This window comes from Leucopleurus acutus (assembly GCF_964270905.1).
Source record: "Leucopleurus acutus genome assembly, chromosome: 16".
Lineage (NCBI taxonomy): Eukaryota > Metazoa > Chordata > Mammalia > Artiodactyla > Delphinidae > Leucopleurus > Leucopleurus acutus.
The window spans coordinates 47602742-47628159 of NC_139158.1; the positions used below are offsets into that span (position 1 = coordinate 47602742).

At 39.6% G+C, this 25418-nt stretch overlaps 1 protein-coding gene across 1 annotated transcript in view; it reads left to right on the forward strand.

Moving 5' to 3' along the window:
• SEL1L2 (SEL1L2 adaptor subunit of SYVN1 ubiquitin ligase) overlaps positions 1–25418 on the forward strand; it is a gene marked incomplete at both ends in the record, with an annotated part of 111175 nt that overhangs the window by 72570 nt on the left and 13187 nt on the right. The window contains 10 exons of the mRNA XM_082856803.1: positions 7736–7789; positions 8205–8264; positions 8350–8431; positions 9625–9779; positions 10423–10479; positions 17765–17833; positions 18693–18770; positions 22543–22605; positions 23164–23251; positions 24910–25058. Coding sequence (XP_082712929.1) covers positions 7736–7789; positions 8205–8264; positions 8350–8431; positions 9625–9779; positions 10423–10479; positions 17765–17833; positions 18693–18770; positions 22543–22605; positions 23164–23251; positions 24910–25058 — 855 coding nt within the window. The remainder of the gene's footprint in view (positions 1–7735; positions 7790–8204; positions 8265–8349; positions 8432–9624; positions 9780–10422; positions 10480–17764; positions 17834–18692; positions 18771–22542; positions 22606–23163; positions 23252–24909; positions 25059–25418) is intronic.

The window sequence follows — 25418 nt, forward strand, 5'->3', positions numbered from 1 at the left end:
ATTATTGTAGGTCTTTTCCTTCTCTTGTGTTTCCTGCCTAGAGAAGTTCCTTTAGCGTTTGTTGTAAAGCTGGTTTGGTGGTGCTGAACTCTCTCAGCTTTTGCTTGTCTGTAAAGGTTTTAATTTCTCCGTCAAATCTGAATGAGCTCCTTGCTGGGTAGAGTAATGTTGGTTGTAGGATTTTCCCTTTCATCACTTTAAATATGTCCTGCCACTCCCTTCTGGCTTGCAGAGTTTCTGCTGAAAGATCAGCTGTTAACCTTATGGGGATTCCCTTCTATGTTATTTGTTGCTTTTCCCTTGCTGCTTTTAATATTTTTGCTTTGTATTTAATTTTTGTTAGTTTGATTCATATGTGTCTTGGCATGTTTCTCCTTGGATTTATCCTGTATGGGACTCTCTGTGCTTCCTGGACTTGATTGTTTCCTTTTCCATATTAGGGAAGTTTTCAACTATATTCCCTTCAAATATTTTCTCAGTCCCTTTCTTTTTGTCTTCTTCTTCTGGGACCCCTATAATTCAAATGTTGGTGCATTTAATGTTGTCCCAGAGGTCTCTGAGACTGTCCTCAATTCTTTTCATTCTTTTTGCTTTATTCTGCTCTGTGGTAGTTATTTCCAGTTTTTTATCTTACAGGTCACTTATCCGTTCTTCTGCATCAGTTATTCTGCTATTGATTCCTTCTAGAGAATTTCTAGTTTCATTTATTGTGTTGTTCATCATTGTTTGTTTGCTGTTTAGTTCTTCTATGTCCTTGTTAAATGTTTCTTGGATTTTCTCCATTCTAAGATTTTTTATCATCTTTAGATCATTACTCTGAATTATTTTTCAGTTAGACTGCCTATTTCCTCTTCATTTGTTTGGTCTGGTGGTTTTTACCTTGCTCCTTCATCTGCTGTGTATTTCTCTGTCTTCTCATTTTGCTTAACTTACTGTGTTTGGGGTCTCCTTTCTTCAGGCTGCAGGCTCATAGTTCCCGTTTTTTTTGGTGTCTGTCCCCAGTGGGTAAGGTTAGTTCAGTGGGTTGTGTAGGCTTCCTGGTGGAGGGGACTTGTGCCTGTGTTCTAGTGGATGAGGATGGATCTTGTCTTTCTGGTGGGCAGGACTGCATCCGGTGGTGGGTTTTGTGGTGTCTGTGAAATTTTTATGATTTTCGGCAGCCTCTCTGCTGATGGGTGAGGTTGTGTTCCTGTCTTGCTAGTTGTTTGGCATGGGCTGTCCAGCACTGTAGCTTTCTGGCCATTGATTGGAGCTGGGTCTTAGTATTGAGTTGGAGATCTCTGAGAGAGCTTTCACGGTTTGATATTACTTGGGGCTGGGAGGTCTCTGGTGGAACTCGGCTCTCCCACCTCAGAGGCTCAGGCCTGACACCCGGCTGGAGCACCAAGACTATGATTGTGGAGGCTTGGTGAATACAAAATCTGATATAGTAGGCCAGTAGGATGGAGACTCTGGGAAGAGTTGCAGCCCAAATGAAGGCTGCTGGCAGAATCCTATCCTCTGGTCATTGGCAGGAGGCTTCATTTCCTTACCATGTGGAGCTCTTATTAGGGCTGCTCATAACAAAGCTTCTTCCATAGAATGGAAGAGAGGAAAAGGGGGAGAGAAGGACAGAGAGGGAAAGGGAGAAAGTCAGGGGCTGGGAGAGTGGGCCCCAAAACTTTTTATCTTTTTGAGCAAAGAACTGTTCCAGGTGCCTTTTACAGTCTTCCAGGGAATTGAAGTTTTTTCCATTAAGAGAATTTTGTAAAGACCAAAATAAATGGAGATCCGAAGGTGCAGTGTTTGGTGAATACTGCAGATGAATCAGAACTTCCCAGCCAAGCTGTAACAGTTTTTGCCTGGTCATCAAAGAAACAGGCAGTCTTGCATTATCCTGATGGAAGATTATGTGTTTTCTGTTGAATAATTCTGGATGCTTTTCATTGAGTGCTGTTTTCCGTTGGTCTCATTGGGAGCAGTACTTGTTGGAATTAATTGTTTGGTTTTCTGAAAGGAGCTCATAATAGAGGACTCCCTTCCAATCCCACCATATACACAACATCACCTTCTTTGGATGAAGATCAGCCTTTGGTGTGGCTGGTGGTGGTTCATTTCGCTGTCCCACGATCTCTTCCCTTCCACATTATTGTACAGTATCCACTTTTCATCGCCCATCTCAATTTGTTTTAAAAATGGAACGTTTTCATTATGTTTCAGTGGAGAATCACATGCAGAACTATGGTCAAGAATGTTTTTTTCGCTTAAATTATGTGGAACTCAAACATTAAAGCAATGAACATAACCAAGCTGGTGCAAATGATTTTCAGCACTTGATTTGTGTATTTTGAGTATGTCAGCTCTCTCCTGCATGGTGTAACATTGATTGTTCTCAATTATTGCTTTGATTTGATCACTATCCTCTTCAACTGGCCTACCCAACCATGGAGCCTCATCCAGTGAGAAATCTCCAGCACGAAACTTCGCAAACCACTTTTGACATATTCGATCAGTCACAGCACTTTCTCTATACAGTGCACAAATCTTTTTGTGCATTTCAGTTGCATTTTTACCTTTCTTGAGATAATACAGCATAAAATGCTGAAAATGTTGCTTTATTTCTTTCATCTTCAATATTAAAATGGCTATACAAAAATTCACCAGTTTCGTTGTCTTTATTTATTTATTTATTTTTTGCGGTACGCGGGCCTCTCACTGTTGTGGCCTCTCCCGTTGCAGAGCACAGGCTCCGGACACGCAGGCTCAGCGGCCATGGCTCACGGGTCTAGCCGCTCCACGGCATGTGGGATCTTCCCAGACCGGGCCACGAACCCATGTCCCCTGCATCGGCAGGCGGACTCTCTACCACTGTGCCTCCAGGGAAGCCCTGTTGTCTTTTTTTAAATGCACACTGATATGACAGCTGTCACATACAATCTAACAAAATTGTTTGGAATAAAGTTAAAGACAACTAAGTGCTACTAGAGCCATCTTATGAAAAAACCGAACTAACCTTTGGCTCACCCGATAGAATGATGTAGTATTTGCATATAACCTACACACATCCCCCTGTATACTTTAAATCATCTCTAGATTACTTACCATGTAAATGTTATGTGAATAGTTTCCAGTGCACAGTAAATTTAAGTTTTACTTTTCGGAAATTTTTGGAATTTTAAAAATATTTTTGTTCTGTGGTTGGTTGAGTCTGTTGATGCAGAACCCCCCAGATACAGTGGGCCAACAGTATATATTTTGATCTATTTTATATGCTGAACTGTCTTTGCATTCTAGGAATAAATCCCATTTGATCATGGTGTACAATCCATTTAATGTGTTGTTGAATTCTGTTTGCTAGTACTTTGTTAAGGTTTTCTTTTCATCAATATACATCAGGGATCTTGGTCTGTTGTTTTCTTTTCTTGTAGCATACTTGTCTGGCGTAGTGGTGGCCTTATAAAATGAGTTTGAAAGTATTCTCTACTCTTCGGTTTTTGGGAAGAATTTGAGAAGGATTGGTGTTATTCTTTAAATGCTTGACAAAATTCTCCAGTGAAGCCATCAGATCCTGGGCTGTTCTTTGTAGGAGGTTTTTGATTACTGATTTAACCTCCTTACTAGTTATAGATCTGTTTAGATTTTTATTTCTTCATGATTCAGTCTTCATAAGTTGTGTGTTTCTAGAAATATATACATTTCTTGTAGATTATCCAATTTTGGGGTGTATATTTTTTCATACTACTCTCTTATTATCTTTTTCATTTCTGTGGCATCAGTTGTAATGTCCCCTCTGTTATTTCTGATTTTTGTGTTTTGGGTCTTTTTTTCTTAGTCTAAGCATTTGTCAATTTTGCTGATCTTTTGAAAAACTAGCTCTTAGTTTCATTGATTTTTCTACTGTTTTTCTATTCTCTTTTTTGTTTATTTTTCCTTTATTCTTTATTATTTCCTTCCTTCTACTAACTTCAGGCTTCATTTGTTCTGTTTTCTTTAGTTGCTTGAGGTATAAAGTTAAGTTGTTAATTTGAGAGCTTTTTAAAGTAGATTTTTATCTCTATAAACTTCCTCTTAGTACTGCTTTTGCTGCATTGCCTAAATTTGGTATGGTGTTTTTAGTTTTCATTTGTCTCAAGATATTTTCTAATTTTTCCTGTGATTTTTCTTTGACCCATTTGTTATTCAAGAGTGTGTTGCTTAATTTGTGCATATTTGTGAATTTTCCAGTTTTCTTTTTGCTATTGATTTCTAGTTTGATTCCACTGTGGTCAGAAAAGATACTTGGTATGATTTTAATCTTTTTAAATTTGTTAATATTTGTCTTGTGGCCTAACATATGATCTATCCTGGAGAATGTTCTATGTGATCTTCAGAAGAATATGCATTCAGCTGTAGTTGAGTAGAGTGTTTGCTATATGTCCATTAGGTGTAATTAGTCCTTGGTGTTGGTCAACTCCTCTGTTTCCTTATTAATCTTCTGTCTCGTTGTTCTATCCATTATTGAAAGTGGGGAATTAAAATCTCCTACTGTTATTTTATCACTATTTCTCCTTTCAATTCTGTCATTGTTTGCTTCATGTATTTGGGTGCTCTGCTGTTAGGTGTATATACATTTATAATGGTTATATCTTCCTGGTGAATTGACCCTTTTATCATTATATAATGTCCTTTGCCTCTTGTGACAGTTTTTGATTTAAAGTCTATTTTTTCTAAGTGTGATCATCCCTCTCTTTTGGTTACAGCTTGCATAGAATATCTTTTTCCATTTTTTTCACTTTCAGCCTAAGTTTGTTTTTATATCTAAGGTAAGTCTTCTGTAGACAGCATAAAGTTGGATCTTGTTTTTTATCCATTGAGCCTTCTATGTCTTTTAATGGAGGGAGTTTAATCCATATAAAAATTGAGAGTAATTACTTAAAGAGAAAGACTCATTATTGCCATTTTGTTCATTGTTTTCTGTTTGTTTTATAGTTATTTTGTCCTTCTTTTCCTCTCTTGATGACTTCCTTTGTCTTTCATTTATTTTTTTGTAATGGCATGCTTTGATTCCCTTCTCATTTTCTGTGTGCATCTTCTGTAGGTATTTTCCTTGTAGTTACCCTGGAGATTACATAAAACGTCTTATAGTTATGACAATCTATTATAAATTGATATCAACTTAACTTCAATCACATAGACTCTGCCCTCCTCCCACTTTATGTTATTAGTGACACAAATCACTTCTTTTTATATTTTGTATCAATTAACATAGGTTTTTAGTTACAGTTATCTTTTATGCTTTTATCTTTTAAATTCTCTACCAGAATTAAAAGTGACTTATCCACCACCATTACGGTATTACATGATTCTTTGTTTGTCTATGTATTTATTATTACCAGAGAGCTTTATATTTTTGTATGCTTTTGTGTTGTGGGCTAACATCCTTTCATTTCAACTTGGATTTCCTTTAGGAATTCTTATAAAGCAGCTCTAGTGTTGATGAACTCCCTCATCTTTTGCTTATCTGGGAAGTTCTATATTTTGTCTTCATTTTTGAAGGTTAGGTTGTCCAGATACAGTATTCTTGGTTGACAGCTTTTTTCTTTCAGCATTTTGAATATATCATTTCACTCTCTTCTGGCCTGTAATGTTTCTGTTGAGATATCTGCTCATAATCTTATGGAAACTTCCTTGTACATGACAAGTCTCCTTTCTCTTGCTGCATCTGGTGCTCTATGTCTTTGTTTTGATTATAATGTGTCTTTGTGTTGGCCTCTTTGAGTGGACTCCCTACTTGGAGTTCTTTGAACTTGAATTTAGATACCTATTTCCTTTCTCAGGTTTGGGAAGTTTTCATCCAAATTTTATTAAAATAAGCTCTCTGCCCCTTTTTCTCTCAGTCTTCTGTGGCTCCCATAATGTGTATAATGTTCAGTTTTTTTGTGTCCCTCAAGTCCCTTAGGCTTTCTTCACTTTTTTAAATTCCTTTTTTTTATGTCCTCCAACTCAATCATTTCAAATGACTTGTGTTCAAGTTCACTGATTCTTTCTTCTGCTTGACTAAGTCTGTTGTTGAACGTCTCTAGTGAAATTTTCAATTCTATTAATTATTGTATTCAGCTCTAGAATTTCTGTAAGATTTTTTTAATAGTTTCTATCTCTTTGTTGATTTTCTCATTTTGTTCATGCATCATTTTGCTGATTTCATTTAGTTGTTTATATGTGTTTTCTTGTAGCATTTTGAGCTTAAGATGATTGTTTTGAATTATTTGTCTGGTAATTTGTAAATCTCCATTTCTTTAGGGTAATTTTTAAAGATTCATTTTATTCCTTTGGTTGGGCCATATTTCCCTGTTTCTTTATCTGCCTTGTTATTTTTTGCTGTGATTTATGCATTTGGGGAAACAGCCACCTTTCCCAGTCTTTATGGACTAGATTTATACAGAGGAAGACCTTCACCAATAAACACAGCTAGAGATTCTGGGGGTCTCTCAAATATTTTCTGGGAATGTGTCTTCTCTGGATTTGTGTTTGTAATTTCCCAATTACAGAGGTTTCTTTTTCAGGAGGTTGTAATCACTTGCTGTCTCTCGTGGTACTGCCTTCTGTGGTACTGCAGGTTCTCTAGTGTTGCAACAAGCCTCCAAGCTCTCTTTTTTGCTTAGAGGCCCCCAGCATCTAAAGCATTCCATTTCTGTCAGTGCTCCAAATCAGATGAGATGAAAGCCAAATCTTCGATCAGCCCCTCTTCAAAAGTCAGAATTCCCACTCTGTTTTTCTCTTTCCTTCCCAAGGGAGAAGCCATGAGGTGGGCTGTTTCTCCTGATTGTGCAGAGTTGTGCTGGCTGCCATCTGCAGTATGCTATAAATTCTCTGATGCTGCAACAATCCCATGAGCTCTTTTGTTCTCAGAAGCCCCCTGGGGAATCGAAAGTATGCTGGTTCCCCATTAGCACCCTGTATCAGTCAAGACAGAAATCAGTCCCTCAGGCAATCCCACCAAAAGCTGGAATACTGGACCTAAGTTCCACTCTCCTCTTTCCCTCCCAAGGGAGAAGCTCCAAATTGGACTTTTTCTGCTGATCACACCAAGCTGTGCTGGCCTGGGGGAGGAGTGATTGCAGATTAAATAACCTTAAAAACCTGCAATAAGATTGCAGATTAACTAATGGCTTTTCTAACCTATTTTAATTGGCTGTTCTTTGCTGTGAGCTTGACTGGGTAACTACGATTTCTTAACTGGCTTCTGAAGTTCTCATAAAGGCTTTTTGGACTGTGTATTTTGGATACATTGGAGAAACAAGGCTTGGGGCTTCCTATTCCACCATCTTGCTCTGTGTTCAGACTTTCACTTTTTATTCAATATAATTCTTCCTGTTTGAACTTTTTATATCTATCACATTTTATTTTTAAAATATATAAAAAAGTATTCAAATTAAAATTTAAAAGTATTGGAGAAAAAAGTCTTTTCATTGCCAAGAAAGGTAAACACAGAGAGCATTGGTTTATACTATTTTATTACTATAATTATTCTAAAATTCAGTAAGTATTAGCTTATTTTCCCATATATTATACAAAACTTCCACTATTATAACCTTTTCCAAATTTTTCTTGTTGCCTTAGCAAAAGTGTAATAAGGCAATTTGCTATGGTATAAGAAATAAGTTAACAATATAAATAATTATAGAGCAGATATTTAAAATACCCCTTACTGATGTAGGTGAGAATAGCTGTAAAATAAATGGATTTGTTGAGTTTTTCTTTTTCTTTTGGGCTTTAGGCATTAGGATTTTTGTCTTCTTGTGGAATAGGAATGGAATACAATCAAGCTAAGGTAAGGTCATTCTATTTTTTTCTGGAACAAAAATGATTTTTTAAAGGGACACTGAATTGAGAGTCTACTCTTTAAGTGAAGAGCTCACTCTAGTGTGGTGGTTAAGAGCACAGCTCAATAGTTAGAGAAGTTTAGGGTCCTAATGCCATTTGTTTCTTAATGTTCCATATTATCAAGTTTCAGATAATATCTACTCCATAGGGGTTTTGTGATGTTTAAATGAAATATCATGTACAATCCCCTTTTCACAGACTCCAGAGCTCAATAAGCCCCCAGTGAATGGCAGCCATCTTTACAGAGAAAGAGAATGAAATTTGTAATTTATTTTGGAGTAGTTCAAGGTTAGGAATAAAAAGGCAATGATTGGGTTTGAGTTCCAAATTTAAATGTCGAATAACCTTTTTTTAAACTTTAGGCACTGATATATTACACCTTTGGAAGTGCTGGAGGAAGCATGATATCCCAGATGATTTTGGTTTGTAATTAAATATTCTTGGGCCCAAATAGGTGTAGTATAAATATAACATTGTCAAAATATTAAGAATTTATATGTGTTTTAGGGGTACAGATATTTGTCAGGAATCAGTGTTCTACAGAATTGCGAAGTTGCCCTAAGTCATTACAAGAAAGTGGCAGATTATAGTGAGTAATCCACATAATTTATTTTAAGATAAAGAGATTTGCCAAGCAATTAAAAAAACAAATCAATACTAGTTGAAATATTTATGAAAGTATTTAAAGACTGTGCTTTAACATTGGTTATAATACAATTCTTTTAATACAATGTAGAGTTTCTGATTTCTTAATAGTTACTTTTCCAAAAGTTTTAAATGATTGTACTCATCTTTTATTTTTGTTAGTTCATGTCTCCAAACAATTCTATTTTACTTGATCTTGTGATCTTCTTTCCTTAAACTGAGAATTTAAATATAACATGAATAAATATTAAGCAGTTTCTGTAATTCTAACATGAAGAATATAGGATGACCTGTTAAAAATTCCTGAAGAAATGGATGTAAGGTACATACCTTGGCAATCTCTATTGTTGCACTTGAGAACAATTCAAGTAACCATTATTCTATTACCCTATCCTTTGTCTACAAAAAACAGAGCACAAGGTTAATATATATTCCTAGAATCATTTTCAAAGTTGCATGTAATATTTCCTCATGTAACATCACTGAACCAGACTACATAACAGAGTTTTAAATAAAAACCTTCCAAGAAGTGAATAAAGTGAATAAAGTCCATGGTTAATTTCTATGATCAGAATAACATCTGAATTTACATCTTTGACATTATTAGGATCTGAGAAAAGAAAGAAAAAAATTACTTTTGAATTAAAGATGTTATATGTATCAAGATGTTTTTGTATGCTTAATGAAACTGGAATTACCAGATATATTTCAAATTGTGTATTTTGTTAGGTTTACTCAACCATATTTGAAATTTATTTTCAGACTATCCATAGGAAATAATTAAGAAGCGGTTCTTACTCTTGTATTGTAGTTTCAATATACCCAGTAAAAGTCAGTGATAGAAGGAGTTGGTTGCCTTCTTCTGAAATCTGTCTTCTTTCCTGAGCCTGCTTGGCTAGGGTCTTACATATATTGATACAATATTTGTATAGGCTGCAAAAAATAAGTAGTGTCTTGTACTTTTCTGAGAACCAAATAAGCAAAATTCTATCTCCTAAGGATATTTCTTTTCTGTTAGTAGACCAGATCTCTGCACAATTTAAAGAGAATAGGCCTAATAGTTTTTTTCTGTAAGCTGACTGCTGTCTCTTACAGTCTGTGTATTCTGGCTACTCTCTGGCTTGTTTCTATTCACAGTTGCTGACAAATTGGAAAAAAGTGCAGGTGTTCCAGTGGAAAAAGTGAGACTAACTGAAAGACCTGAAAATCTGAGTTCTAACAGTGAGATTTTGGACTGGGACATATACCAATACTATAAATTTTTGGCTGAAAGAGGAGATGTTCAGATACAAGTAATGTATACAGATGAGCTTGAATTTTTAGAACATGCAAATTACAAAGGGCTTAGTTCTCTCTGAGTCCTAGAAGGGTTAACAATGCTCCATCCTGAATGGGAAAGGGAAGAGAACCCCCTCTTTGTTCTACTTTTTTGTCTGTATCTTTCAGTTCCTTATAGCCTATGGGAGAACCAGTTGCAATAGTAATGGCATTGTTTTTTGCATTTACTCCTAAAAAAATTATTACAAAAAAAAAAAACTAGATTGTAATTATAGAAAAAAAGTACCATCCAATGTTGGTTTTAATATGAATGAACTCTTACCAGGATCCAGAAATACCCTGTCCTTGGAAATGGGAATGGAAATAGAACAGCATTTGTGTGACCTTTGAGAACCAAGAGTTAAAGCCACTAGGTTTGCGTGCCCGGGTGTTGCTGTACATCACCAGGCCAGCTTTCTGGCCTTGAGGAAGCCATATGACCAACATCAACCCAATAAAACACGGAATTGGGAACGGTTTTCTGCTTCTTTTTTAAGACATGCCAATTGTAGCAAACTGGATCAATATACTGCATTAAAATCATCAAGTAATTTTTTTCTTTTCTTTATTGAAATGAATACTACTACTAAAATAATTGTCAAAACTCATCATTTCTAGGTATCTCTTGGACAGTTACATCTAACTGGGAGGAAGGGTCTAGATCAGGATTACTATGTAAGTCAATCTCAAGCTTCAGTCATGTGGGGTGGGAAGGATAATGGTGAGAGAGGTTGGCGGGGCCATGAAAGGTGAGAGGGTGGGTGGAAGAGTTGCTGGGGAAAGCCCACTGCTGCTTCCTTGGTCAGATCTGCTTCCCAGTTTTTGAGGAAGAACAAAGTTCACTAGAGAAAGCACTTTTCCTACCTGCCTCCAAGTACAAAGGGGGTAGAGGCCTGTGAAGGAGTAGCTGGGGCTGGGGAGTTTCCATGGTCCCACTGAACCCTCTCTCTTCCCACCCAAACTCACTGTTGAACTGGGGTTAGGTGAGGAGGATACACCCATTCCCAAAGGCCAGCTGTGGAAAGTCTACCTGGGAGTTAACGCCTCAACCCCACTTGGCTAGATTAGAGGACAGACTGCTTCCAATATAATTACGTATATTATTAATCATCTTTATACATTTGCAAAGCTCCTTTCAATCACTTTGCTTAATCTTACCTGATCCCAGTGAGGTTAGAAGATTAACTAACAATTCACATTTATGGTGGAGAAAAAAGCAAATAAACTTGACCTACACAGGATCCTCCTCAGTAAGATGCCAAAGACGTTGGATGAGATCTTGTTGTAATCCTGATTGTGGTTTCAAGGCCTTAGATCCCCACAGATCTGGGAACTAACTGGGATTCTTTTAAAAGATGATTTTGCAGCCCTTGTCATTTTATACAAGCCATGTGCTCACTGTCTCAAAGGAACACACACTCTATTTCAACATAGTCCCAATAGCTAAGCAATAGAAATAACTAATTTGTGTGGCAGTTACATAAAAGACTGATCTGTTATTACTTTCTGTTTCACTTTATATTTTATTTTATGAAAGTACCTTTGGTACTATAGTTTGTGTTTTATATGAGGTACTGTACTCATTAGGTAAATGTCAAAGTTAATTTTATAAGATGTGATAAAATAGGTAGCAATTGAAATAAGCATATGCATTCCAAGACAGCTCAACTGAAGGTCTTCAGATTTTTTAAAATCTTCACAGTAACTAAGGTTTTAGCTTCTTAGATGAGAAGTTCTGGATTCACACGATTCCAACATCAGATTTCAGCCTGCAATGAGTTTCTCCTGTTAACTATAAGATGCATAACTGAGAATTCCCCATTTTCCATAAAGACAAAATTTGATTGTGAAGGTGCCCAAACCATGCCTATATGGAATGCCCACTAAGCTTTGCAGAGTACATAAGATCCCACAAAGCTAAGCATTGGGCTGGCCAAAAAGTTCATTCGGGTTTTTCTGTATGATGGTATGGAAAAACCTGAACGAATTTTATGGCCAACCCAATATTTGCAGTCAGCTCTAGCCACCATGAACACCAGATGGGAGCTGTAGCTGCCTCTAGGTGAGAATGAGGTGCAATCCCAAGGCTGGCAATAGAAGAGTCTGGTGCTGTAGTGGCAACAGCTAGGCAGTTGGGTATCACCCAGGAGCCCAGTCAGGCTCTACTGTGGGCTCATTCACATTCATTATCTCTGTTTTACAGATGAGAAGCTGAGGCTGGAGAGATGAAGTAAATTGTTTCAAATCTCACAGCTAGGTAGTAAGATTGTTAAGGAGTAAAATTTGAACTCAGGATTTCCACATTCAAAGCCTGTGCTCTTTTCTTTAAACTTTGCTTACTCTTGACCTGGGCAAAAACAAAACACAAATTAAAAAAATGCAGCCATTGAAATCTAGTTTCCTCATTTGTAAAGCAAGAAGAAGGAATGATATAATCACTCAGGTTTCTCCAAATTCTCTGGTGGTATGTTGGGCCCCAATCTTCCCATCTAGACATCTAAAAAGGCTGGTTTAATTCCAGAACCATCCCAGTAGTTGGGCAAGCACAAGCTGGTCCTTCCTGCTTTCCTCAGTCCAATAAATCTGAGCTTGCATGGAGGACTCCAGTCAAGGTATCAAGACTGATTGGCTTATATATCAGTTAGCTTAGGCTACCATCATAAACGCCATTCCCAAAGTTAGGGGGCTTAAAACAACAACCATTTATTTAATTCATGATTTTGGCAGGTCAGTAGTTGTGGCTGGGCTCAGCTGAGTAATTCTTCCGGTCTGGGCCAGGCTCAACTAATCTTGGCTGGGCTTACTCACACATGTATAGTTAGCTAGAGTTTTGGCCAGGGCTGGCCCATTTATGATGGCCTCATCTGTGACAGCTGAGATGACTGGGTCTCTCTTCATGCTCTCATCCTCCAGCCAGTTGGCCCGAGCTTTTCACATGGCAGTCAAAGGTTCTACAAATACAACAGCAAAAGTCTCTTGAGGCCTAGGGTTGGAACTGCCGAAATCACTTCTGCCATATTCTTTTGGCCAAAGTAAGTCACGAGGCCTGCCAGCATTGAAGGAGTAGGAAAAAGAATTTCTGCTTTTAATAGGCAGAACTGCAAAGTATTGTGGCCGTTTTTGCAACTTGCCACAGCTTAGCTGCATCAAAATCAACTTGGAAGAGCATGGGAGATGCAGAGGGGAGAGAGAAGATAAAAGGATAAAGCCAATTTCTGAAAGGCTGTTGCTGCAGCTCTTCCCATGTCTAGCTTCTCATCCTTCAAGTCTTACTGCCTCAGAGAGGGCTTTCTTGATCAACTCTACTTTTTTTTTTTTTTGCGGTACGCGGGCCTCTCACTGTTGTGGCCTCTCCCATTGCAGAGCACAGGCTCCGGATGCTCAGGCTCAGCGGCCATGGCTCACGGGCCCAGCCGCTCCGCGGCATGTGGGATCTTCCTGGACCGAGGCATGAACCCGTGTCCCCTGCATCAGCAGGCTGACTCTCAACCGCTGTGCCACCAGGGAAGCCCAACTCTACGTTTTTATCACTTATCCTATCATGCTGTGTTTATTTTTCTCTAGCCCCTCTCACTCCTTGTACTATACTGATCTTGACCTGTTTGCTGTCTCCCCATGATGGAATGTAAATTCTTATCTATCTTAGTCATTACTGTGTGTCTTGTACTCAGATTAGTACCTTGTACATATTAGGTACTTAGTAAATATTTACTGAATAAATGAGTAAATGAGTGAATGAATGAATGACAGCATCCTAAGAATTAGACATTTTCCCCAGCCTAAGAACCACCACTTGAATCAGTATGCTGATGTTTTAGTCCACCAAAGAAAATTAGTAGTGTAAGGCTCTTTATAAATATAAGTGATGCCCAGTACTGCCCAGCAGATTAAACATCAGAATACCTGGAAATGACTAGCTTGCCTTTTTCCCCCTCCTCATTGTTTGATTGAATTAATTTCTCTTATGAGTTGTCACCACAGGCAACACCCTTCACCTTACCCTCCCCACTACCAAATTCTTAATTATTGAAAAGTATTGTATATGCAATTCTTGATTACATTGTCTTGAATTTGTACACATATATTTTAACGTCATTTGCATTTCTAAATATATACAGGCTCAGAATTAATTGGATTAGGAAAGCTGGGTGTTTTGGTGCATATTATTAAAGTGGATAGTGCATAATTAAATTAAACCTAGTGGAAGAATAATATCAAGTATGTAAAGGCAACAGCTTTGTCCACCCTGCCACCTATTAAAAAGAACAGAGCTAATACCATCCCCTTTAAGAGTGGCTTATAGAACCTGTGATAAAAGAAGTTTCACAAATGTTTTTAGAACAATACATTTTCTTGGCATTTCATTCTAAAGGAAATGTTACAAACTGATTAAACTAGGGACTTCCTTAGAACCAACAAAAAAATCATGTCCATTTTTTTTAAAAAAAGAGATGTGCATTCAAATAATGAAACTTCACTTAGCATAATGCCTGAGACATATTATAGTTCATCCTATCTAAGACACCATCAATTATAAGATACATTATGTTCTACTGAGGAAGAGAAAACACTCCCAATATAAATTATATGATGCCATTGATAGTAAGAAATGTCCTGATTAAAATGGGAGAGGAGTTGGGGGCTGTACATCTTAGAATCAGTAAAATATGATGGTGGGTGCTCAGTAAATATTTGAAGAATGGATGGATGGATGGATCGTGTCTTAGTCTGTTTGAGCTGTTATAACAAAAATACCACAGACTGGGTGGCTTATAAACAATGAAAGTTTATTTCTCACTGTTTTGGAGGCTAGAAGTCTGACATCAGGGTACCAGCATGATTGGGTGAGGGCCCTCTTGCAATGCAGACTTCTCCTTGTATCCTCACATAACAGAAGGGGCAGATTAGCTCTCTGGGGCCGCTTTCAAGGGCACTAATCCCATTCATGAGAGCTCTGCCAGTCACCTCTTAAAGACCCCACTTCCTAATACAATTACCTTGGGCATTAGGTTTTCAACATATGAATTTGGGGGGAACACAAATATGCAGACCATAGCAGATGGATAGATGAATGGATGGATGGATGGATGGATGGATACTTGACTCTTTGAGAGCAAGAACTCAGGTTTGCCCATGCATAGCCATCAAAGTAGCTTGCATGGTTCTTTCACATAGTGTTTAATAAATGTTTATGCAATTGAAACAATAGCATTAAAGGCAGGTTAACGTAAAGATAAAGAAAAGAGAGCTGAGATGCCAAGTAAGCCAGGAAAGAGGAAGGGGAAATGAGAGAGAGCCTCAGTTCCTTTGGTCTTTACAAGATCATTATATTGAAGGATGGGGAAAACTCCAGGATTCTTATTTGCTTCTAGGGAATAGACGATTCTCTTTTTTTTTTTTTTTTTTTTTTTTTTTTGCGGTACACGGGCCTCTCACTGCTGTGGCCTCTCCCGTTGCGGAGCACAGGTTCCAGACGCGCAGGCTCAGCGGCCATGGCTCACAGGCCCAGCCGCTCTACAGCATGCGGGATCTTCCCGGACCGGGGCACGAACCTGTGTCCCCTGCATGAGCAGGCGGACTCTCAACCACTGTGCCACCAGGGAAGCCCTAGACGATTCTCTTTTAACAGTTCAAATCTAGAGTCCCAGAATGTAACTTTTTCCCCAGAGCTCTCTATTGCCAAATATTTGAGCCCAAATTCTGAAACTGGACTTTGAAAATGATTTCATAGAATCATAATGCTAGAGCTGGAAGGGACCATAAAAATTAAAATCCAGTCCCCTTGTTTTAGAGATTGACAAATTTATCTTTTCATTCAGTCATTTATTCTTTCATTCCAGAAATATTTTCTGAGTGCCTAACATACAGTAGACACTGTGCTAAGATACAGAGAATTCAACACTGGGGGAGACAAAAAATTAAGCAGACAGGTCAATGGATGCATGCCATGATAGGGAAGGACAGGGTTCCCGAAAGCACAGAGGAAGAGAACATGAATGAAGAAACCAAAGCCTGGAGCAAATTTGTACTATGACTTGCACAAATTATAGTTACTGATGGATATATTCGGGTCTTGGCTCAGTAGAGATATTCATAAGAAATACAATTATTTCTTATACTGATGTGTTCTGATAAATGTGATTGGTAAATCATACGTTTAGTCATACCTTTGATTTATTTACCAATATGTAATTGGTAAATCATACATTGCTACAATTGTCTCCTATCCAATTGGCACCTACGTGATTCCAGACATTTTAGACAGCATTTGTTTCGAGACTACTTCATGCTCATAAATCTCCAATGGCTTCTATTTTTTACCAAATAAAATGAAAGTCCTTAGCCTGGTATTCAAGACTGTTTATAATACGGCCCCATCACATTTTTGCTAGTCCTAGCTTTTGGATGTTCTACTTCAGGTGTACCAAAGTAACTACTATTTCCTGGACACACCTTGGACACTCCCATCTCCATTCTTTGTTCATGTTATTCCCTCAGCCTGTGATGCCTTCTGCACAGTGAATCCTTTATCTTTTGTATGACCTTTATCATTTAAGCCCTCCTTCTTTAAACCATGAAGGCAGAGTGCCAAGGACAAGGGAATTGGATTCAGGCTGCTGGCGGGTTGCCAGTACCAACTGCATGACTCTGAGTGTCACTAAATAGGCGCAGATATTAATAATAGCTTCCTTACGGTGCTGTTGTGAAGACTGAGTGAGAAGAAGCTTGTAAAACACTTAACACAGAGCTGCATACAATTTCTATTATTCTAAACCCATCTAATTCTTTTCAGTGTTCCTTTTATCTCACCTATCACTTATTGTCTTACTGCTATTTACATCTACTCCTTTTTCTCAACAGTATTGTTAGGGAGCAAATGTAGGGATAGGGTTTTTTACTCATCTATGAATCACCTATAATACCTGCCATACTACCATATGTATGGCAGGTTTCAACCAAGTTCTTGAAAGGATAAGTGAAGAATAGAAGAGGTGGATGGGAGAACGGATGTATGATGTGATGAGGTCCAGGATGGTAGCGTTTGTATTTACTTTATGTCCACAAGGCAGACCGACTTTAGTAACAAGTGTGTGGTTCTCAAATAAGTTGGCAATATTTCTAGAGCAAATTTACGTATAAAAGAACGACCTGCATTTCTTCCTTAAACATTCTCTTCTCTTTGGGAAGGAGTGGATCCTTGCACATCAATCTAGTCAAGGCTTTTTAAAGAGAGAAGAGTTGTGTCCTAATAAGACACTTTGGAGAGTGTGTCTTCATTTCTCATTCCTGGGGCTTATTTCTTTTATTTCTCCATGTGGTCTCTGAGGAGAACTGATGGAAGGTCAGGATGAGGCCTAAGGAATGAGGCAGCAGGAGACAGGTCAGCTCCCATGCGTTCTAGACTGAGCATTTCATTTAACGTTATGACCCAGAGAGGATCAGAGGCTTTGCTGGCCCCCTTCAGTTTGATTTAGAAAGAATTGGTCTGAAGTTCACCTCTGCAGAAAGGCCTGGGCTCAGCAGGCAGCCAGCTGTGTCTAGTCTTACTCCCTCTGCCTCATAAACATTAGGATGCTGTATATCCAATTCTGCCAATTACACAAACTGTCTTATGCAATAAGTACATACTGACAACATACAAGTGTACTTTTTTAAAATAATGGAGTATTTAGTTCTGCAGCTGGGATTTATCTGTCCTCCACAAAGCCACATGCCTATCATGCCTTTCCAAATGTGAGAAACAAGCCCTAACATTCTAAAATTATATATATGAAATGTATATATTTATCTCCCACTCTTCAAGTTTGTGACTGAAATAGCACTTGGAGTAGTGCTTTAAACAAAGTGGGCATTTCATAGATAGTTTTTAATGCATGTTTAATGAAATAAAATTTAGTTCAAAAGCTATTTTGTATGATATGTTCATTACTGTCAATAATGTTGTTTCTTTTCTCTCCAGAAAGCATTATACTACTTCTTAAAGGCAGCAAAAGCTGGGAGTGCAAATGCCATGGCATTTATAGGAAAGGTACAAGCTTCATCTTGACCAATATTTTTCATTTCTTAAAACCTAATAGTACCAGCTAATTGAACCCAGTGTATGGTGACAGGGCTGCACACCTCCTTCATGGAAGCAGCTAAGCGGGGCATTCGGCTACAAACTGAGAGTAGCATTCTTGAGGTGACAGTTTGGGAAGAAGCCCCATACAATAGTGGTCCTTAGCCAGGGCACCAAAAGCCGTCTTGAAAGTGAATGTGGCCCAGGGCTCCCGGCTGAGTGTAGCTCAGAGCCCCTCTGTTGAGCCCTTGGCGGGTAACAGGAGATCTGGGCTAGATTGGGACAGGCCTCGACCCATCGAGGGTACCTCCTTCCTCCATCCCTGGAATGAGAACCAGCTCCAGACTGACGAAACCCAGCTCCTCCCTGACTGATGGGAGGAGCTGTTGTGGAGTGTCCCTCTGGAGAGGCATCTTCTTCTCTCCTTCAAAGACCACTCACACCCCTGTGTGCTGTCCTTGGCTCCCCGCAGCCAGTCTGCATCAGTAACCATGGGGACAAGTGCCCTGCTTCCAGAGGGCTACATACAGTAAATTTAGATGCAAGGAAACATGAAAAAACACAGATAGGATCCTTTTTTTTTTGCCTTGGGCAAGGGCACTCCAGAATGTATGTAATAGATTGTATCCTTAGTTTTTCCATTTATAAAAATGGAGGTGAAATTCAAATAACATAAAATTAACCATTTTAAAGTGTACACTTCAGTGGCCTTTACTACATTCACAATGTTGTGCAACCATCACCTCTATGTAGTTCTCAAAGATTTTCATCACCCTCAAATTCCTTAGTTTTTACATCTTTTCGTTTATTTTATTTTATTTTTTTGTAGATGTATTTAGAAGGGAATGTTGCAGCACCACAAAATAATGCTACTGCTTTCAAATACTTTTCTATGGCAGCTAATAAGGTATGTATTCAGCCCATTTCTGTAAAAAACACTTGCCTTTTATTACATGCAGACTGGTGTTGAAGAGTTAAGTCCAAAGCCCCATGCCAGACTAATGGGCCTGGGAGGCGTTTAGGGTCCCGGGGAAGAAAAATATCGTTGACAATAAAATATGGGGTTGGGGGTAGGCAGAGACACGTCTCACCTTCTTGGTAAATGGAAAATGGCAGTGCCTTGTGCTGTCCTAGCTGGAGGCCAGACAGAAGCTCAGCTCTCCCCTCCACCATGCAGTAGATGAGGCCATCTAGCTCAGGAAACAGGAAACAAAAATGAGGACTGAGGAAGGGAAAACTCAGTCAGTAACTGCAGTAAGTTGAGTACAAAGACAGCCAAGAAATGCCCAGTTTTTTCTCCTTTGATCTTACCCAAAGGCTCTGGCTCAGGCAGAAGTTTGTCGGGCAGCCAGGACAATATGATTGAGAGCGTGGCGCTGGAGACAGAATCCCTGGTTTGAATGCCAGTCCTTCAACTTACTAGCTGTGTGACCATGGACAAGTTACTTAACCTCTCTGTGCCTCAATTTTCCTATCTATAAAATGAGAACATAGGAAAATTTGCCTCATATTGTTGTTGTCAGGATATAATGAGTTAATAGTTATATGCCTCCTATTGTAAAGTACCTAAAGCAGTGCCTGGCACACAATAAGTGTGTGTGTCAGCTATTATCTTTCGAAGTCTGGGGCCAGTAAGGTAGAATGAAGTTCAAAGCATATCCGAGGCAGAATGGATTGGATCTGTGAGGAAATATAGAAATTGCGTAGTGCGGCTCCTGCCACTGAAGTTCTTGCCTTGGTTCCTAAGATCAGTGAGGCTGGTATCTGTCAGGTGAAATTTAGCAGACTCCCATAAACCCCTGTAGTGCATAAAGAACGTCCTCATGACAACACTCACCAACCTACCGTTGGAGAACAGCCTTGATAAACTTTCTAATCCTGCACAGTGGGAAGCATTTTGTTGTCTTCCACTGTCTTACAGCAACACAGGCAGGAGAGATGTGCTCAAATGGAGAGTATTTTCAACTGTTCTCGGTTTTTAAAAGCCCACACTGCTTCAGGAGCCTATTTATAAATGACTAGCACCTCGGAGCTGCTGCTATTGTGGTTTAAATGACTGAGAAGGCTGGTATTCGGCTCCTCTCCTCTCCCTTGTAATTTATATGAAATTGTTGCTCCACGAGACAGGCATCCAGAGTACCATTAGATTAGGATGACAAGGAGAGCAGACTGAAAAAGAGGTGGTATAATGTAACAGAGGAAGATCTCATGTGACTGGGCAGATAATGCTGATTTGTCAGCGCAAAGGAATGATGCCAGGGAGCTGAGTGTGTAAATTAACCCAGCTCCCCCAAGTTATTCAAGGGCTGTGTAACCAGTAGTGATCTGAGCTACTCGTGTTCTAAACCTGAGCTACCTTCCTTTATGGGCATTATTATGAATGGCATCAGGTGGACATAGCCATGTAATCCTTCACCATCTCCTGGACAGTTTATGAGATTCCTCACTTGGGGTCACTATCAAAGTAAGAGTTTCTGCCTCCCACTCTTGCACACCCATACTCTTCTTTTACAACTATTTTTTAAACTGTTGCTTTTTAAATTTGTTTTTAAGTCATATCGGTACCAGGATGCAAAGCTATAGACTCTATGACTTCTTGTGTCTTACTCAGAAACATGAACAGTTATCCTGTGTTGGGCCCAAGTTGGACCATATTCTTCTGGTTTCCTCTCTCACACCTCTGAACACATCAGGCCCATCCCCGTCTTCACACTTCTGTCATTCCCCCCTTCCCAGAATCCCCCATTCTGAATACCCATCCCCCAGAGCAGAGCTCGATCCTCTCTCCCTCCACAAAGCCACCCCTACTCCCTTGGCACACATCTTTTCCCTCTTCTGAACTTGCCCTGTGTTCACTCTGTGTACTGCTAGACACTTTACTGCTTCTACCCTGTGCCTTCTCTCCTACTGTCTGAAGGCCATGTCTCTTCACCTAGAGGAGGCCAATGGTCTTAGTGCCTTGTAGGGGTTCATCAAATATTTGCCAAATATGACCATCTGGTCCCTAAGTTCATGTCAGTTAACCTGAGCTAGAGCATTGAGCCCTAAGGCAGAAGTTATGTATGGGGTGGGGGGGTTGGTGCCTGCACATATGTTTTGTTTGGCTCAGAAAGAGTTTTAAAAATTAGGAAATTTCATATCAAAATCTGGATGTTCGGCTTTTCTTGGAAAATGAGAAGAGCTGTCCACGTGAGGCGGCCTTTCCACATGATGACAGTTGGCTGCAGCAGAGAGCCGGGGAGGTGCTGCTGCCTTTGGACAGGGCAGGTGCTCTCTGGTTTGCCTCAGTCTCCACCACTCCCCCATCACCGGGCTTAATGTACTTCTTACATTACTTGCATGGCTCTGGAGGTATCTGAGTTGGCCACTCCTGAGCTGAACATTCTATACAGGTACTCTGGGCCTTAAACAGTTGGTGAGTCATCCAATGAGACCCTGGTTTCCCAAGGATTCTCTTAGAGAAAGAAATGTGTCCCTAGTATTCTAACCTTTCTCCTCCTTCTCCCTTCCTCTTTCCTTCCTCTCATGTCCCTTCCCTCCCATTTTTTCTCAACATCTAAATGAAGATAGTTAAAAGGAGACAGACTCACTAGACTTTACCACATGGATCACACCAGGCCTTACTATCCCCAGAGCAGTCTATCCTAAAACTCCTGGAACCACAGGTAGTAGTCAGGGGAGAAGAGGGAAGAGGATAGTAGACATATACCAGCTGTTTTAAATACAGGTGGACCGTCCTCAAGAATTCTTACAATAGCTGGCCCTTTGACATGCATAGGCTCAAAGTCTGGAGTCTTGAAATAGTTGTTGAACTACGCCTTCTCTAGTTATGTGCTATTCCTGTATCACCGAGGAATATTCTGGTTGCATCAGCAATAATTACATTTCAATTATTAAATTATTAAAACTAATTACAAATAAATACATTTAAGTGGTAAAGAGAAATTTGGAGAGTTTTCTAACAGAACTTAAGTCCCTGAGGAAATACTATAAACCTTACAAGCAGTAACAGTGCTTTACCATCCATAACAGCTAGATTGAAATTCATAGAGTCTCCAAATATTATTTGGCCATTTACGTCAACCTCCTTTGACCAAAGCAGGTAACAAGTGTCTAGATAGACTTCTTCCTTCTGAAAAACTCCTACACATCGTTTAAGACCCAGCTCAAATGTCAACACCTCCGACAACTCAATCTGCTCAGTCCCTAGTCTCACCCACCATCACCTAAGCCTCCCTCTTCTAGGTGCCCACAACACTCTTTATCTGTTTCTACTATAGGACTTACCACATTTGACATGATTAAGAGGTCCTACCTAGTGGCTCAGAGCCCAGGAGTCTATAAGGCAGGGATTGTGGTTTATTGATCTTTTGACTTTCATCTCCTACCTCTGCCCAATGCCTGTTACGGAGTCACACACAAAGCAAGCACTAAATAAATGCTGAATGAAAGACTGGAGGAAAGATTTGACTTTCATCTCCCTCTTTTCTAGTCAGAGGTGGGTTATGAAAGTGTGAAAGGAGAAACTAGAGAGGGTCAGAATAACACCAACTGCCTTATTCACCTGCCTTAGTTCATCTCCTACCAGCTGCATTTCAAATATTGTGAATGATTTTGCAATACTTTTCCGTATGGTAAATTCTTCTGGGACTTTACTTGGATTTTTAAACCTGTTCCAGGGCAATGCCATTGGTCTTCATGGGCTGGGTCTTCTTTACTTTTATGGGAAAGGAGTTCCTGTGGTAAGTTAAATAATTTTCTTATCTTTTTCAACATTTCTAGCAATTTATTAGGGTGAAATTCATGATCACTGATTAATCTAAAGGAATTAGTCTCTATTACTTGGTTTGCCAAGGTATCATATCTAGTAATAGAGAATAAAATAATTCAGTGAAATATTTGCCAAAGAGACATAGAACAAGCTTGTGACAAGAGTAACAACGCTAATTATATCTTAGAATCACAGATTCTAAGTAACCTTAGAAATCATCTAAGCCGTGAGGATTTTTTTTCATAGAGAAATTTATCTTCTTACTTTGTCTTTTGAGTGACCTTCCCCCAATATCTAACAAAACCTACTGTCAATGTAGGAAAAGACATAATTTACAATGAAAATAAGATAATTATTTCTTAATAGAATCTAATATAATAATGAAATAAAATGTATAATACTTCTGATACTACTTTAATTAGCCTAAATCACATAGGGCACTAACTATGCTCTTAAAAAAAGTGGAAGGCAATTGTTACCATGGAGTTATGCATGTACCTTTGAGTAACAAAGTGTAATTATCTTGCAGAATTATGCAGAAGCACTTAAATACTTTCAGAAAGCTGCAGAAAAGGGATGGCCAAACGCACAGTTTCAGTTAGGCTTCATGTACTACTGTAAGTGCTACACATATGGCTGCTTTACTTAGAATGATAAATGCAAAGTCTGCTCCTTTTTTAAGACAAATCAAAGGATTGGTGAAAGTGGTTTAGACAGAACATTCAGGCAGCAATTTGAGGAGGAATTTGAAGAAGACAGGAGGAAAAGGACATTTGGGGGGAGGAGGCAAAGAGGTGCAATCAGAAAGCTCACCTTTGAAAATTTTAAGTTTGAAGTGCCTTGTGACACTCAGCGCACAACCCAGAAACAAGTGTGAAACTCACAAGAAAGGTAAAACTTGGAGAGAAAGATTTGGGGAGACATCAACATACAGGCATTAGTAAGAGTAACTGAGGTTGCAGAGGGAAAGGAGACAGAGTGTGAGAGGAAGGAGAGTGGGCCATGGTGAGAAATCTGATGATCCTTGGTGCCATATTGAAAAGACGGGCAGAGAGGGGGCTTCCCTGGTGGCGCAGTGGTTGAGAGTCCGCCTGCCGATGCAGGGGACACGGGTTCGTGCCCCGGTCCGGGAAGATCCCACATACCGCGGAGTGGCTGGGCCTGTGAGCCATGGCCGCTGAGCCTGCGCGTCCGGAGCCTGTGCCCCACAACGGGAGAGGCCACAACAGTGAGAGGCCCGCGTACCACACAAAAAAAAAAAAAAAAAGACAGGTCTGGCATTTTCCACAATAGCCCAGGTGGAGGGCCTGTTCTCTACGGTTTTGGGAGGTTGCCTAAGATAGCCTTGTTCTTCTAGTTTATTCCAAATCCCAGGCCCAGGGTCTATCAGATTCCTCAAGCATCTAGAATAAGAGTAATAGTTATGGCTAATGTTTAAGTCTTTACATGTATTTACTCATTTAGTCCTCTCAACACATCTAGGGGGTAGCCCACCATTTCTAGATGAGCAAACTGAGCCATATCAAGGTCAAACATCTTACACAAGATCATACACTTGGTGGAGCTGGGACTCAAACCCAAGTGACCTGCCTCCAGAGCCTTTGCTCTTAGCAGCAACATGGCACTGCTTCTAAAGGCTAAGAAATGTTAGAGCTGGAAGGCAGTTTCAGAACCACCTAGTGAAAGCCCTTCCTTTTGCAAATGAAGTGCTTATGGGTGCCCAGGTCACAAAAGGAGTAATGGGAGAGTCAGGACAAGAATCCCAGCTGCTGGGAGTAGCTGATTCTCCATCCTAGCTCCAAATGCTTTGCTCCAAGCAATGAGCTGAGTCTGAGCTGGGCCTCCTGGAGCTGGGATTTACTGGCTCCAAACTCCATAGTTATGGCTGGGAGGAGCTATACTGGTCTCCTGGTATGGAAGGATGACAGGGATGGTGACACACATCATGGAGGGCCTTCTGGTCCTCAGAGACTACCACTTGGTTTCCTTTTCATTAATTGCAGTTATACCATATTGAGGAGATGTTTTCATGAGACTAAACAGTCCATCTCCTTCAGTTTTCTGAATGGGTCGAGAACATACATTTCCATATTCTTACTTAAAATCTGACTCAACTTTTTTTCCCCCAGATAGTAGATCTAGAGTAGCTTGACTTTTGGTTGGCTTTTCTCATCCTATTTAAAATAGCAGGAATCACTATGAGCATTACATCCATAGATGATAATGTAAAAAACAATGTAAATAAGGGGTGGCTCAAAATAGTTTTAATTTTCAGCTGGCTCTGGAGTATGGAAGGATTATAAACTTGCCTTCAAATATTTTTACTTGGCATCTCAGAGTGGGCAGCCCCTCGCCATTTATTACCTGGCCAAGATGTACGCCACAGGAACAGGAGTGTTAAGATCGTGCAGAACTGCTGTGGAGGTAAATCACGGGCTATTTCTAAAGCACTTTTCATTTATCACAGAGAGGAGGTGATACTGTCCTTAGATTGTTGGTGTCTTTGATTTTATAGATATTATCTTGTTTCTTCCAGCTGACAATGTGGACACTGACATTTGCCAGGGAGGAAAAGCAGTGATGTAACTCAGACTCGGAAAGGGAGGAAGAGAAATGATCCCTCCTGTCTTGCATCTGGCTTTTCATCGAGTTCAGAGCTCGCCTCCGAATTCAGTTATGGAGCTCTGTTTCAGCTTTCAATCAAATCTCCAGGGCAATTTGGCACTTCTAGTAGCATTGGGAGTTGCGACTTGGGACATGAAAGGCTTGATTTAGCCTAGAAAA